Source organism: Protopterus annectens, chromosome 4.part0, assembly GCF_019279795.1.
Source record: "Protopterus annectens isolate FY-2018-M chromosome 4.part0, PAN1.0, whole genome shotgun sequence".
Lineage (NCBI taxonomy): Eukaryota > Metazoa > Chordata > Ceratodontiformes > Protopteridae > Protopterus > Protopterus annectens.
Window position 1 is genome coordinate 13,422,902 of NC_056733.1, and position 16,470 is coordinate 13,439,371.

The window sequence follows — 16,470 nt, forward strand, 5'->3', positions numbered from 1 at the left end:
GAAAATATGTATGTTCCTCCAAAATAGGGACAGTTGATAAGTCTGAGTAAACAAAGCAAGTGAGGAATTACACCTAACAGATGTATTCAGTAAGTCACATTTCCCAAAAGAGCATGAAAAACTGCTAGACAAGGAACTAGAAGTTTGTAGGGCAATACCATAGTTGCCAGTAACGGATGAAAAAGTAAAGAATGTCAGAGGTGTACTGACATTAACTTAGAAATGTCCAAAAGCACGATAAGACTGGTTGCTGCTTCCAAAAAAACGAACGGATAGGAGAACATATTAGGGCAATAAGAGATCAAAATGATGTTAATGCCCTAGCTAAACATGTAACATTTTTTCCAGAACATAGTTTTAAATTTATTGTGTTGGATGTAATTAAACCAGACGTTAGAGAGGGGGCATGGCAACCACTTTTGGAAAAACATGAATTGGAATGGCAATTGAGATTAAATTCCAATAATTGGCCAGGAATGAACAATCATGTCTCTATTAGTAGTATTTTAAAACTAAAAACTCTACATAGATAGATTATTAAAAAAGTAAAAAATAATAAAAAAATGAAATTTGATAGACTGTTTTGATACCTTTTTCCATTAAGTGTCACCATAAGATACCCACTCGGTGGGTCAATATACTCTATATTTTAAATTTCACATCTTGGATATTTTATATGGTTTTTATAGTTTTAAATATATAAGATGTACATCAATTTATATGCTAGTTTTATACATTATTTATTCCCTATTTAATATTTAATATTTATTATCACCTATATGGTAAGGAGTGTATATATATATATATATATATATTTATATATATATATATATATATATATTTATATATATATATATATATATATATATATATATATATATACACATATAAATATAATCAATATATATATATTTACATATACATATTTATATACAATTACAAATTAACTTTTAAATAATTACATCTGTTTTTATATACATACATATTTTTCATATATCATATAATTTCACTGTTTTCATTACATTTTACAATAATTGTTAAACTAGTCACATCAGAGTAGAATCGCTAACTATTTATTCATTTATTTATTTATTCTTAAAAGAACCTATAATGTTACAATTTTAGTATATCTGTAGGTCACTTGACATTAGAATAGAGTGTTCTAGTTTCCATGTTTTATTAATGTATTAGGTCCAAAAGTCATTTCGAATGATTTCATATGCTACTTTTCTGTGCACGATCCATGCCTGTCCTAATTCAGTCTATGTTTAGTAAATGTATCTCTTACCAGGACAGAAGAGGTTAATCAAGTCGTTTTTTAATTGTTAAAATTATGTCATTGAATGAAATGTATATATTTTATGTGTATTGTGGGTAACTATTTGTATTTGAAAAAGTTTGGCATAGCCAAACGAAAGCGCTCATTTCAAGGAGTTATCTTTTTATTGAACTACGTTAAAATAAACATCATTTGCTTATTTGAATCCAGCTTCGTTTTTTTGGAAGCAGCAACCAGTCTTATCGTGCTTTTGGACGTTTCAGTTGGTTTCGTTGTGTGACTATTTGGTATTAACTTAGAAATGCAGTACATTTCTACTAAAATATGATAAAGTTGAAGGACAGTCTTGGCAAAAATCATCAGTAAAGAAACACAGTAATTTTTTTTTCAAGGAAGAAATAAAAAGTTTGTGTTCAAGGCCTGATGTTCAGAGTTAACATAACTGGTCTCAATCAGCAGAGAAAACAAATTCTTGAGAGGATATCTGAATCACATATGGGAACAGTAAAGTCCAAAGAGAGACCGCAAGAGATGTAATGTTTTGGCTGAACAGAGTTGTGCCACTTACAGTGCATATCATAATACTAAGGATGACATGCTTGCATACCTTGTTCAGCTTTCAGCTAATCCACTGAGCTGAGTGGGCACTGATTTGTTCAAATTAAAAGAAGCCACACATCTTATTTGTATAGATTAATCCAAGCTCCTTGAAATGATCAAACTGACAAGACAAAGTAAGTGCATCTACGACTACTACATTAACATCTACAATTTTGAGACAAGAAACACTTGATATTCTTTGTTATCAAAGGCCCACAGCATGTAAGTCAGAAATTCAGAAGATTTTGAGTGTTAACGGGAACTAATACATGCAGTGTCTAGTCCACATCATCCACTGGACAAAAGGTATCCAAACAGCAAAGAATCCAATAAGAAAGGCTGTAAGCAAAGTTATGAGGAATGTCACCTTGCAATTCAGAATATTGAAATACACTACAAGGTATCAACATCTCATCAGCTCAAATGTCCCCATTCTTTTCCCAGTCAGCTGACCATCAGCTGACCCCAGTATCTCTCCTCGACTGCAGGGTCTACTTACCTCTCCTGTTGATGAGCAGAAGGATGAAAAGCAGATAATTTCAGAATCAGAATAAAATGATGGAAAAGCTAGAAAGAGAACAATAGAGACAGAGATACTATCATGACAGAAATGCCAAAAGACTGCCAGCTTTACAGGAAGAACATAAAGTAAGAATCAAAAAGCTACAAGAAAATCCACAGCCTAAAGCTGTTTCTGTTGGCAAAACAGCTAAACCGTGGTTATATGCAGTCAGGAAGATGGTAACCTGTACAGAAGGAACCACAGACATACATACAAGACAAACTTGTTAAAGGTCAAGGATAGTACAGTTGTGTACACTTACCATAAATGTAGATGTTCGAGTGTATTCACTGTTGCAGTCATTACATCTGGGTTATCTGCTTGCAGGTAGCCCTCAGTCAGCCTGAGTAACAAAGTCTTGGGTCCTGCGTCAGTTGCTGTCTCTTCTTCCATGACATCAGGTCGTCAGGAGTATAAAACATGCAGCCGACGCCATTACATCGGCTTTTCTTGTCCCAAATGTCAGGTGCCCCCCTAATGGGAAGCAATTAAATATAAAAGTACAATGATATACCTCCAACAAAAAAGCAAATACACCAAAAAGGCTTTTAAGCAAAGTAGAGGTATAGCCAAAAGAAGTTAGGGGGCTGGAGGGAGGGTAACTAGGACTGCAACAGTGAATACACTCGAACATCTACATTTATGGTAAGTGTATACAACTGTACTATATTCTTCGTGTTTCACTGTTGCAGTCATTACATTTGGGTAGATTCCCAAAGCTATGATTGGGAGGAGGAATTTAGATAGCATTAGGGCCAGCTATAAGGCCCTGCAAGACTGCAGTGGCAAAGCCAGCTCTGGATTTAGAGTAAATTGGCAAATGATAATGCTTGGTGAAAGTATGTACAGAACTCCAGGTAGCAGCTTCTAGGATGTCCCTGGTAGGGACGCCTCTGAGAAAGGCTGTAGAGGTAGATGCAGCCCTGGTGGAGTGAGGTCTGATCCCCTGGGGGATAGGTTTTCCATGGTGCTTATAGCAGAAATGAATGCAATGGCTAATAAATTTAGAAATGGTTTGCTTTGAAATAGCCTTCCCCTCTGCCCCTGCAGCAAATGCCACCAGCAGTTGTTCAGATTTCCTTTGAGGTTTAGTCCTGTCCAAGTAGAATCCAAGTTGTCTGTGCACATCTAAGGAATGCAGTATCCGTTCCCCTTTATTCTGTGGATTGGGAAAGAAGGTTGGTAAATGAATGGACTGATTAAGACCCACACTGGATACCACCTTGGGCATGAAGGAAGGATTGGTTCTGAAGGACACCCTGTCCGCATGAAAGATGATGAAAGGCTCCACTGCCATAAGGGCCTGTAATTCAGATATCCTTCTAGCTGAAGTGATTGCTAAAAGGAAACTGTTTTCCAAGAAAGAAATTTTAAGTCTGCAGTAGCAGCTGGCTCGAAAGGAGGTATAGTGAGTTTCTCCAAGACAAAGTTAAGGTCCCAGGCTGGAGTTGGGGCTCTCCTGGGAGGTCTCAAATTTTTGGCCCCTCTGAGGAACTGCTTGAGCAGTGGATGAGAGAAGAGGGGAGGTTCTGTGTTATAACGAACCGAAATAGCTGAGGTGTGGATTTTAATGGAGGAAAAACACAGGCCCTTGTGAAGCATCTCAGTTAAGTATTGTAAAATATGAGGTAAATTGGGTGCTGCTGTGCTCATCCCTAGAGACTGGTTCCAGGCATAGAATCTCTTCCATTTTTCAGCATAAGACTTTCTAGTACTAGGCCTCCTTGCCTCTAAAATGATATCCATCACAGGTTTACTGAAAGATGGTAAAGGAGAGATTATGTAATTAGCCAGGCTGCAAGGTTCAGTGTTAGAAGCTGAGGGTGCAGATTCTATTTTTCCTGCTGAGACAACAGGGAAGGAGTCTGAGGCAGGTGCCATGGGGATAAAGTACAGTTGTGTACCTACCATAAATGTAGATGTTCGAGTGTATTCACTGTTGCAGTCATTACAATTGGGTTATCCTGCTGACAGGCCACACGCAGTCGGCCTGAATTCCAAAGTGTAGGTCCGGCATCGGTTGCTGTCGCCTCCTCCCTGACGTCAGTGCGCCAGGGGTATAAGAGATGCAGCCGACGCCATTTTCTTCAGTTTTTCTTGCCCCAAGATGTCAGGTGCCCCCAAAAGGGTAGGCTAAAAATATGTCTATAAAGCATGCATGCCACAAGTAACAAGTTTCCTTCATCTACAAGCAAATACACCACATAGGTTGTATAGAATAGAGAAGTACAGAAATGGTCCAGCAAAGAAAAGGGGGATGGTGGGAGGGTAACCTGGACTGCAACAGTGAATACACTCGAACATCTACATTTCTGGTAGGTACACAACTGTGCTATGTTCATTGTGTTTCACTGTTGCAGTCATTACTCTTGGATTGAATCCCAAAGCTAAGGTTGGGAGGCTGGAACTAAATAGAATTAGGAGCAGCTATGAGGCCCTGCAGGACTGCAGTTGCAAAGCCTGCCCTGGATTTGGAGTAGAGTGGTAAGTGGTAGTGCTTTGTAAAGGTGTGCACTGAACTCCAGGTTGCAGCTTCTAAAATGTCCTTGGTTGGTACTCCCCTGAGAAAGGCTGCTGAAGTGGCTGCTGCTCTGGTTGAATGTGGCCTAATGCTCTTAGGCACTGATTTGCCATGTTGAGAATATTATAAACGAATGCAGTGACCTATCCACTTGGAAATAGTCTGCTTTGAGATAGCCTTTCCTTGTAATCCTGCAGCATATGCTACCAGTAATTGCTCAGTCATTCTGAAAGCTTTGGTTCTGTCCAAGTAGAAGCACAGTTGTCTGTGTGTGTCCAAAGAATGCAAAAGTTTCTCACCCTTATTCTGCGGGTTTGGATAAAAGGTAGGCAAATGAATAGTTTGGCTGAGGGCCACACTGGACACTACCTTAGGCATAAATGTGGGGTTTGTCCTTAGAGAAACCCTATCTGGATGAAAAATGATAAAAGGTTCCACAGCCATGAGTGCCTGTAGCTCTGACACTCGTCATGCAGAGGTTATTGCTAGAAGCAGAGCTGTTTTCCATGATAAAAATTTTATGTCAGCTGTAGCAGCTGGCTGAAAAGGAGGCGGAGCGAGTTTTTCCAAGACATAATTGAGGTCCCATGCAGGTACTGGTGATCTCCTTGGAGGCCGTAAGTTTTTGGCTCCTCTGTGGTACTGCCTTAATAAACGATGAGGAAAAAATAGGTGGCTCTGTATTGTAATGAGCTGAAATGGCAGAGGCATGAATCTTAATTGATGAAAAGGATAGGCCTTTGTCCAGCATCTCAGTTAAGTATTGTAAAATCTGAGGGATATTTGGAACAGTCATGTTAATTGCTTGTGCCCGGTTCCAAGCACAGAATCTCTTCCATTTTTCTGCATAAGATTTTCTGGTACTGGGCCTCCTGGCCTCCAAAATAACATCCATCACCACTTTAGAGAGAGGCGTGTTTTGAAAAGCTACATTATCCGCCATGCTGCCAGATTTAAGGTCCTGGGTTGGCTGTGTAGGATCTCATTATTTTCTTGGGTCAGTAAGTGAGGAATTTGAGGTAATGCCCATGCTGGGCATTGAGTCAAGTTCCTGAGTATTGGGTACCAGTGCTGGCGGGGCCAGTCTGGGGCAATCAATTTCATTTTTGGCTTCTCTTGTCTGACCTTTAGGAGTACCTTGGGGAGGAGAGGCAGTGGGGGAAAGGCATACACTGTTAAGTGTTTCCAGCTGAAAGATAGAGCATCCACTTTCCATGCTTGCTTTTGATAAGTCCTTGTGCAGAATCTCTGTAGTTGGCAGTTGTGCGGGAAGGCAAATAGATCTATGTCCGGGTGTCCCCAATTCCTTGTTATCATGTTGAAGACTTGTGGATCCAATTTCCACTCGTGGGGATCCATGAGGTTTCTGCTTAGTTTGTCTGCCAGAGTATTTATCCTTCCTGGCAGGAATTGTGCTTGCAGATTGGTAAGTCAATGCTGTGTCCCACAAAGTCATGGCTAGTCTGCAAAGGGGGTAGGAATGTGTGCCTCCCTGCTTGTTTATGTACCACATGACTGTAGTATTGTCCGTCCTTATCAGTAGTTGTCCTGGATGAAGTAGGTCCTTGAAGGCTGTCAGGGCATTTTGAAAAACTAGCATCTCTTTTTGGTTGATATGTAGATGCATTTGGTTCGCGGACCATGAGCCCTGAATACATCTTCCTGCCATGTGGGCCCCTCAGGCATAATCCGATGGATCTGTTGTCAATGTCTGCCTGGCTGGGGATATGGTGAATGGCTGCCCCTTGTTGTGGTGACAGGCCTTTGCCCACCATCGAAACTCCTGTTGCAGGCAGGGAATGAGGGTAATTATTGTTTCCAGGCTGTGACAATGTTGAGTCCAAACACTTTTTAGATACCATTGTAATTTCCTCATATGCAGTTTTGCATATGGAATTAGCAGAATGCATGATGCCATGAAGCCCAAAGCCTGCAGAATTTTTCTTGCAGTTAACTGGGTGTTTGTTGCCAACTTTTTGAAATAAGTAGTCAGTTGCCTTTGTTTGTCTGGTGTGAGAGAAGCCATCTGGGCAGCTGTATTTAAGCTTGAACCCAGGAATATTATCTCTTGAGAGGGTACAAGTTTTGATTTCTTTTCATTTACTGTGTACCCTAGGCATGTTAATAACCTTTTTACAAATGCCAGATGCTGTAGTAGTATGTCCTTGTTCTCTGCTTGAATAAGGCAGTCGTCCAAGTAAGGACATATTTGTATTCCTCTTTGTCTGCAAAAGGCAATTACTGGTGCCAGGCATTTTGTGAAGACCCTGGGAGCAGTAGATAAGCCAAAGGGCAGTGCAGAGAATTGGTAGTGCATTCAGCCAGCTATGAATATGAGGTATCTTCTGCATGATTGTCTGATTGGAACATGCAGGTATGCCTCTTTTAGGTCTAAAGTTACAAGCCAAGCCTTCTTGCCCAGCATAGGCAGAAGCTGCTGCAGTGTCATCATTTTGAATTTTGGAATATCCAGGTATGTGTTTAGAATAGATAGGTCCAGCATTGGCCTCCAGGCTCTGTCCTTTCTGGGCACCAAGAAAAGTCTCGAGTAAAATCCTTGTCCCTGCTCTTGTGGTATTTGCTGAATGGCCCTCATGTCCATGAGGGATGAAACTTGTTTTTGTGCCTCTGCCCACTGATTTTTTGGCAGGTCCGGCATACAGTTTGCCCTTGGCATTGTGTGAAAGTGGAACCTGTAACCTTGTGACACTGTTCAAGACCCATTTGTTCTGGGTGATTAGGTGCCAGTTTTGAGAAAAAAGTGCTAGTTTTCCCCCTAAAGGAGCTGCCAGAAGATAAATGCTTGGCGCTGGCAGGGGAAGTCATTGGGACTGCTTTCTTTATGGCTGTGATTTGTCTTCTCCGCTTTTGGAGGTAGAAGCACCCCATTGTATAGACCTGTATGAGCCTTGGGGCTGGGATCTGCCTCTTTGTGGCCTGTCTGACACTGGAAAGGACCAATTCTTTGTAAGCCAGTGTCTGCTAAATCTTGGAGGCTGTACCTGTAAGAAATCCTTGACTGTTTGCATATATTTGGCTTTGTCCTCCATTTTCTTCAACACCTCTCCTGCTTTAACACTAAACAAGGTATCATGTTGTAATGGAGCATCTAATAATTTTGCTTTAACATGATCAGGCAGATTCTGTTCCTTTAACCAAGCATGCCTCCTAATGACAGAACCCGTAACAGCGGCTCTGCAGGAGGCCTCCAAAGAATCAAAACCACATTGTAAAGTATGCTTTCCAACTTGTTCAGCTGCATGCAATAAATCCTGCATTTCTTTATTTTCTGCACATTCAGAATTTGTCAACATTTACTGTTTAAGCAGTGACAATGTGTTGCTGATATTTAAGCATGTGAAACAGACAATTTAAAGCCCTTATAGCCAAGGTAGCAGAAGTGTAAATCTTTTTTCCCCATCTGTCCAGTGCCCTGGAATCTCTGTCAAAGGGGGTAGGGTTTTTTGCAGTGGTAGCCTTGACCCTCTTGGGACCCTGAGAGATAGTTTCTGGGTCAGCAGCAGGGTTTTTAAAAAGAAATTTGTGGGAGTCTGGGACCCTGTAGTATCTGTCTGGCTTAACAGGAGCTGGAGGCAAGGAGTCTGGAGTCAGACTGGACTCTGAAAATACATCATCTACAATGTCTAGCACAGGTGGAATAGCCAGGGGCATGTGCTGAGGCAGTAAAATAAAGTCTCTGAGCCTTTTCTTAGATTCTGAATAATCTTGGCTCTCCCAGTGAAATGCTCCCTCATGGTATGCAGTGTTTCCCCAAAAGAATAATCCTCAGGAGAAGAAGCTGAGGGGATAGATTCTTCAGCATCAGAATCCTCATAAGGAGGAAGAAAGTATTCCTGATCAGAAGAGGAATCAGATTAAATGGAAACCTGATCTGAAGATTCATATTCTACCTCTTGCCTAGGCCTCTTGTCAGGAGGGGGATGAGAAACCCTGATCAAAGTAATTAGGTCTTTGGGCATTTTGAGCATCTGTTTTTTAGGCATGGAGGCCTGTCCATGGGGCTGTTGTTTCTTTGTCTTTAAAGCTGCTTTAGTCTTTGCCTTTGTAGCTGAAGTAGTTTTAACATATAATTGTGTAGGTCTGAAAATGCCCTCAGAAGTCGATCCCTGCTCATCAGCTCCGGACCCATCTGAGGGAATGGTTTCCAAAGGTCCAATACCTTGAGTTTCTGTAGGCCTGGTTGACTCCACGTGGGAGTCGGTATCTGCCTGCGGCTCTAAAGCAGCAGTCGTCAGGGGCTGCGAAAGTGCCTCACTGAGAACCAGTGAACCGGCGACTGGCCTAGAAGAAGCCTCGTCGGTTTTGGACCTCAGATGCCTGTCCTTCTCTTTTTCCTTGCGTTTTTTGTAAATTCCGATAGTCGGCTGTTCCAACGGCATTATATAATTAAATCTTCTGCCAAAGTAATGAAATGCAAAAAGGTACGGACGCTTAATAGTGCGTTGGTTAAATCTAGCAAAAAACCTACAACTAGCAATGTCGTGGTCAGGGCCTAGGCAAGGAATGCAGTAAGAATGAAAATCCTTATGAGGTATTTGCTTCCCACAAGAAATACAATTATTAACTATTTTTGACATCGGTCTGGAGCAAGAAAAAAGTTTCCCCAACAGGGTACTTAGCTTTTAATGAAGACTTCGGATCTGAAACTCGAGCTTGAAAATCTCAGGAGTCGGCCGACTGGCACTTGCGAACTGCATTTGCTTCGGGCACCATGCGGCAAGAAAGACTGAAGAAAATGGCGTTGGCTGCATCTTTTATACCCCTGGCGCACTGACATCAGGGAGGAGGCAACAGCAACCGACGCCGGACCTAGAGTTTGGAATTCAGGCCGACTGCGGGTGGTCTGCCAGCAGGATAACCCAATTGTAATGACTGCAGCAGTGAAACACGAACATCCGTGACACACTGCGCAGGAGGGGGTACCAGTGTTGGCGCAGCCAGTCTGGAGCAATCAAAATCATCCTTGGTTTGTCCTGTTAGATTTTTAGTAGTACTCTGGAGAGCAGAGGGAGGAAGGCATAGACTGATAGGTTTTTCCAGCTGAAAGACAGAGCATCCACTTTCCAGGCTTGTTTGTGGGGAGTGCTTGTGCAAAATTTGTCCAATTGGTAGTTCTGGGGACAGGCAAACAGGTCTATATCTGGGCTCCGCCATTAGCTTGTCAACATGTTGAAAATCCTTGGTTCCAGTTTCCACTCGTGTGGGTCCATGAGGTTTCTGCTTAGTCAGTCTGTCAGTGTATTTAATTTTCCTGGCAGGAATTGAGCTAGTAGGTGCACTTGGCAGCTCAAGGCTGTGTTCCACAAAGGCTGTCAGAGCATTCTGTACAGCTAACATTTCTTTTTGACTGATATGCAGGTGCATTTGACTTGGGTTCCATTTGGCCTGAAGGCACTTCCCTGCCAGGTGAGCCCCCCCATGCATAGTCTGATATGTCTGTTAGGGTTTGGGTGGCAGGGGGTGGTGTTAAAGGTAGTCCCTTGTTTTGGTGGCAGGCCTCTGCCCACCAAAAGAACTCTAGGCGTAGGCAAGGTACGATAGGAATCATTGTTTCTAGATCCTGTGAATGTTGACACCATAGGCTTTTTAGTTGCCTCTGTAGTTTCCTCATATGCAGTCTTGCATATGGAATTAGGAGAATGCAGGAGGACATGAACCCCAAGGCTTGCAGTATTTGTCTTGCAGATAGTAGGGTTTTTGTGGCCACTTGCTTGAAGTAGGTTGTCAAATTAATTTGTTTCTCTGACGTGAGGTAAGCCATCTGGGAAGCTGTATTCAAGCTTGCTCCCAGGAATATAATTTGGTTGACAGGATACCAGGAGTGATTTCTTTTCGTTTATGGTGTACCCCAGACAAGTCAGTACCCTTTGTACAAAGGCCAAATGATTCAAAAGTATGTCCTGGCTTTCTGCCTGAATTAGACAATCGTCCAGGTATGGGTATATTTGAATACTTCTTTGCCTGCAAAATGCAATAACTGGAGCTAGGCATTTTGTGAATACCCTGGGCGCAGTAGATAAGCCAAAGGGCAGTGCAGAGAACTGATAGTGCGTGTAGCCTGCTTTGAAGAGTAGGTATCTTCTGCAAGATTCCCCTGACTGGGATGTGCAGGTATGCTTCTTTTAAATCTAGTGTTGCCAACCAGGCATCTTTGCCTAGCATAGGAAGTAATTGGTGAAGAGTCAGCATCTTGAATTTTGGAATCTCCAAAAAAGGTGTTTAGAGCAGACAAGTCCAGGACAGGACGCCATGAATTGCCTTTTCTGGGTACCAGGAAAAGTCTCAAATAGAAACCTTGCCCCTTTTCCTCTTCTGGTACCAGTTGAATAGCCCCCATGCTTAAGAGAGAAAGTACTTGATTTTGGGCCTCTGCCCACTGATTTGGGGGTAGCTCCGGCCACCCGCTTGGTGTTGGCAACATGTGGAAGTGAAATCTGTATCCCTGGGACACTGTATTTAAAATCCATTTGTCCTGGTTAATGAGTTCCCAATTCTTTGAATGAATGGCAATTTTTCCCCCCAAAGGGGCAGTCAGTTGATAAGTGCTTGGAAATTTTAAAAGGAAGTCATTGAAACAGTTTACCATAGGGGGAGTCTTATTATTCCCAAATTTGAAAGTGGAGGCCCCCAACTGCTTAGTTCTGTGTGCCCCCTAGGACTGAAACCTGGGGTTTTTGCTGTGTCTGGTTTTGGCTTGAGAAGACCTGGAAGGGGCTGGAAAGGACCAATTCTTAGAAGGCCAGTGCCTACTAAATCTAGGAGGCTGAACTTGTAAAAAATCTTTAACAGTTTGCATAGATTTAGCTTTATCTTCCATTTTTTAAGAACTTCCTCAGCCTTGTTGCCAAAGAGGCAGTCCTGATTTAAAGAAGCATCCAAAATTGTAGCTTTAACATGATGAGGCAAAGATTGTTCCTCAAGTCAAGCATGCCTTCTGAGCACAGACTCAGTAACAGCAGCCTTGCAAGAGGCCTCTAATTAATCAAAACCACATTGCAAAGTATGTTTTCCAACTTGTTCAGCAAAATGCATTAAATCCTGCAATTCTTTATTTTCCACACAGACAGGAATCAACATCACTTTCTTGTTTAAGCAGTCCAATAACATTTTGCTGATACTTTAGCATATGAAACTGGCAGTTTAAAGCCCTAATGGCCAAGGTTGCAGAAGTGTAAACCTTCTTACCCCATCTATCCAGCGCCCTGGAGTCTCTATCAGAAGGGGTAGGATTTTTAGCAGTAGAAGCCTTAATGCCCTTGGGCCCCTATGAAATGGTCTCTGGATCTGCAATAGTATTTTTAATAAGTACTTGTAGGACTCTGGGACCCTGTAGTATCTGTCAGGTTTTCTGGGAGCAGGAGGCAGGGAATCAGGGGCCAAACTAGATTCCGAAAAAAGCATCATCAACAATGTCTACTACAGGAGGAATAGCTAAAGGCCTATGCCAAGGTAGAAGAAGGAAATCCCTAAGCCTCTTTTTTGAATCAGAAAAATCCTGGCTTTCCCAGTGGAAATGCTCCCTTAGAGTATGCAAGGTTTCCCCAAAAGAAAAATCCTCAGAAGGGGAAGCAGAGGGAATGGGGTCCTCTGCATCAGAATCTTCATAAGTAGATAAGGGCAAATCCAGGTCATCAGAAGAATCAGAAAAAACAGAATCCTGATCAGATGATTCATTATCAACTTCAGTCCTAGGCCTCTTAGAAGGGGGGGGGGGGTTGGCTACCCCTGATTAGAGTTATTAGATCTTCAGTCTTTCTTATCATTTGTTTTTTAGGCATTGAGGCCTGAGCATGTGGCCTGGGCGTCGTTTTTTTAGGCATGGATCAAGTTTTAGGCCTAAGTAAAGAAGGAGGCGTCAGTCTAATATGCAAGTCTGTAGGCCTGAATACACCCTCAGAAGCCGGTACCCGCACAGTGGCTCCAGACCCATCCAAGGTAGAGACATCTGCGGGTTCCATAATTGAAGCATCTCGCGGCATACCAGACTCCGAATGGGTCTCAGTACAGGCCTGCGAATCAGAAGTAGCGGGTATCAGGGGCTGCGAAAGTGATTCACTGAGTACCGGCGAACTGGCGACTGGCTTAGGAGAAGCGTCATCAGCAGTTTTGGACCTTGGTGGCCTGTCTCTGTCTTTATCTTTGCGTTTTTTTGGAATCCCGGTAGTCGGATGGCTAACCGACGACATTTCTGGATAATTAAACTGAGAACCGAAATATTTTGAGGCGAAAATATACCGACGATGGATAGTGTGCTGATTAAATAAAGCACAAAACTGACAGCAAGGTACGTCGTGGTCAGGACCTAGGCAAGGAATACAGTACAAATGAAAATCTTTATGAGGTATTTGCTTTCCACAAGTAATGCAATTATTAACTTTTACTGACATTGGTAGGTGGTGCTGCTGCGGTAGCATTGTCGCCTCGCAGTAAGATGTTGTCCTGTTTGATTCTCAGCTAGAGCGTCTTCTGTGTGGAGACGTGTGAATGGGCGTACCTTAGTTGAAGGTTGTGCGTCAGAGCTGGCAACTCGGCACGTAAAAATCTACTGCCAATCATTAGCGGACCGGAGTTCCGCTGTGGCGACCCCTAACCAGGAAAAGCCAAAGACACAACAACAACAACGGACATTGGTAAGGAGCAAGAAAAAGTTTCCCCAACGGGGTATTTAGCTTTAGTTGAAGACTTCGGCTCTGAAACTCGAAAACTAAAATTTCAGGAGTCGGACGACCGGCACTTGCGAACTGCTTCTGCTTCGGGCACCGCACGGTAAGAAAGACTGATGTAATGGCGTCGGCTGCATGTTTTATACCCCTGATGACCTGACGCCATGGAAGAAGGGACAGCAACCGATGCAGGACCCAAGACTTTGTTAACCAGGCCGACTGAGGGCTACCTGCAAGCAGATAACCCAAAAGTAACGACTGCAACAGTGAAACACAAAGAACATCAGGAGTAACCAGAAGTGTCACAACTAGTCCTGTTGCAAGGAAACAAGGACTGTGAAAACTGTAACTGTTAGGAAACTGCAGAGATGTTTCTGAAGTTATACCTAAAACTGAAACTAGCAGTTCTACAAATATGGCAAACCACTTTAGAAACTAGATACATGGAGTATTCCAGAATTAAACGGGTTTCTAAGGACTAAAAAATCATTACTAAAAATGTTCCTGAATATGTAATAAGCTGAGATTGATGTAGTCAATAACACACACAGTGTAGCACTAAAGGGTAGCTTACATTGATCAATGTAAAATAATACATGCTCCTCAAAAATATATATTTTTAGCTTAAAGTAGATGTGGGGTGCTAAATATGGTGTACCCATGTTTAGATGCTAATGAGATAGACAGTGCAATTTGTATGTCATGTCATACACAAAAAGTCCCAGAGAAGTCTGGGGTAGACTTCAAGTTTAAACCACGTTGCCCCTGCGTGCTACTTATGAAGCCTCTTGACATAAGCCTTACTGTAAGAGTACCACCTAGGGAAAAGACTTGAAGTACAGTTATCTCACTTAGGACTGAAGGCATGAGTGAACATCAGCACCTCAAGGAGGGTGTAGCATTCTAGCTGGGCCAAGGTGAACTAGCACTGTACACACTGCATCAGTCCTTCCAACAATGGAAGAATTAGGTACATATAACAGGAAAATACTAGTGGGCACCGAGGATGACAGAGAACCACGGCCAGCCCCATCTTCCCATTTTTACTGAAAGGTTTGCAACTAGACAGCCTTCTCCACTAAACTGTTTCACCTGACAGCAGAAACTGATTACTTTGTTCTTTGTTCTGTGGGAAGGATACATTGATACACAAGCAGAGAGGGCAACACATGAGCTTTACAAATACATTAATAAAAATAAATAAATAGACAAAAAACAAATGACGGATGGTCTTCAATTAGAAGCAAACTCTTTTCCAAAATGAGCCCTTGAACTCAAGTTCACTGTGCCTGTAATGGTGATAGTTTCATTCTAACAAACACAGCCTCATACACTGGTTTCGTACTTACTGAGAGCCACTTGCTAGCTTGGAAACATTTCTTTGTACCTACATCTCCTGCTGTTTCCAAAGTGCCTTGAAATACACAGGAGAAAAAAAAACATACTACATTCTACCAGTGCTAGTCTCCAGACCACAAAAAAAGTCTTGTACTGCTCAGCAACAGTGACTGAGCTAGTTCAAGTACCATGATCAAGCTGACAATTATTTGAGATTCTGTCCAACAGAACACTGCATTGTACTTAAACTCATTCAAAACAGTCAGTGCAAACCAATATGACATGCACCTCACTGACAAAGAAAGTTCAAAACACAAAGCACTTCTTTTTAGCATCCATACCTGTCAATATCCTTCTTTATTCTGTCATCATTTCCCTGGACTTCAACTGGAGTGTAACTCAATGCCTACAAAAAAATGAAAAAATGTTTTCAGTTCAGTAAATACCATATCTATGTACAGTAGATTTTTTTTTTGGTAACCATTTGAAATGTTAGGGCTTTCTAGTGCAAGTCCTGAAACCCAGAGACTGAATGGATTAAAGAACAGACTCACATGCACGAAGTTTGAGATGCCATTTCTCAGAATATTCCCTTTTCTCCAAGGTATGGAGATCTCGGAGTTGGTATATACAAGTTCAGGGCGTGGGGGATTTTCTAAATTGGCTTTTCTGTGTTTTTGGTCTTTTTTTTTTGGCTTGTTGGCACTTAATATTTTGAGTGCAAACATTTCAATAGGGAGCTTTTTAATATGCACTGTTATGTGCTATTGGGCCTCTCCCAATATCCCACTGCTGCTATTCTAACTCCAAATGTGGCTGGTGCTTTACACCAAAGTATTATTTTTTTAAGTTTGACTTTAGTATCAATGAACATAAGTAATGTAGCTTGTGATACCTGGTTATCCTGCCTATTATGTTGGAAACTATGTTTAAAAATGCTGTACTGTCTTTTTAAATAGCCCATTAAATACAAGGGTCTACTCAATGACATTCAGGCTATTATGTTCATTTCTAACTCCGCCTGCTGTAGCTGGATTGTAACAGTGCAGCTGCTACAGGCTACAGCTGGGCTACAAAGCATGCCAGCTACAAAAAATAAAGAGCAAGACTGACTAGGAGACAGAGATCAAAGACTCATTTAATATGGTAGCATGGCTAGTTGAAAAATAAGGTTTACAGCTCCACCTGTCGGTCTTAAACGTTTACTGCCTCTATATCTGCAAAAATTCATAAGTCTACCCTGAAGTTAATCTTTTTTACTGGTAGGTATCTTGTCTTCTACTGCTGATCTTTTCACAAACTTTCAAAACTATGATGGTAAAAGCATTACAAAACAAAGGATCATTCATATTTAGAATTACACCTTCTTCATTAATTGCCTTTTTTAATGTGAGCCAATGTAGTTGATCATAATCAAAGAAATTTAATTTCCAAATTCTTCCACAAATTCGCAAGTCTTACTGATGTCAGACAACTGCATTTGTGT

At 41.8% G+C, this 16,470-nt stretch overlaps 1 protein-coding gene across 1 annotated transcript in view; it reads right to left on the reverse strand.

Moving 5' to 3' along the window:
- The window catches only part of CCHR4.PART0H17orf75 (chromosome chr4.part0 C17orf75 homolog), a 671,853-nt gene that overhangs the window by 188,021 nt on the left and 467,362 nt on the right, over positions 1-16,470 (reverse strand). Inside the window, exon 7 of the mRNA XM_044068053.1 lies at positions 15,326-15,390. Coding sequence (XP_043923988.1) covers positions 15,326-15,390 — 65 coding nt within the window. The remainder of the gene's footprint in view (positions 1-15,325; positions 15,391-16,470) is intronic.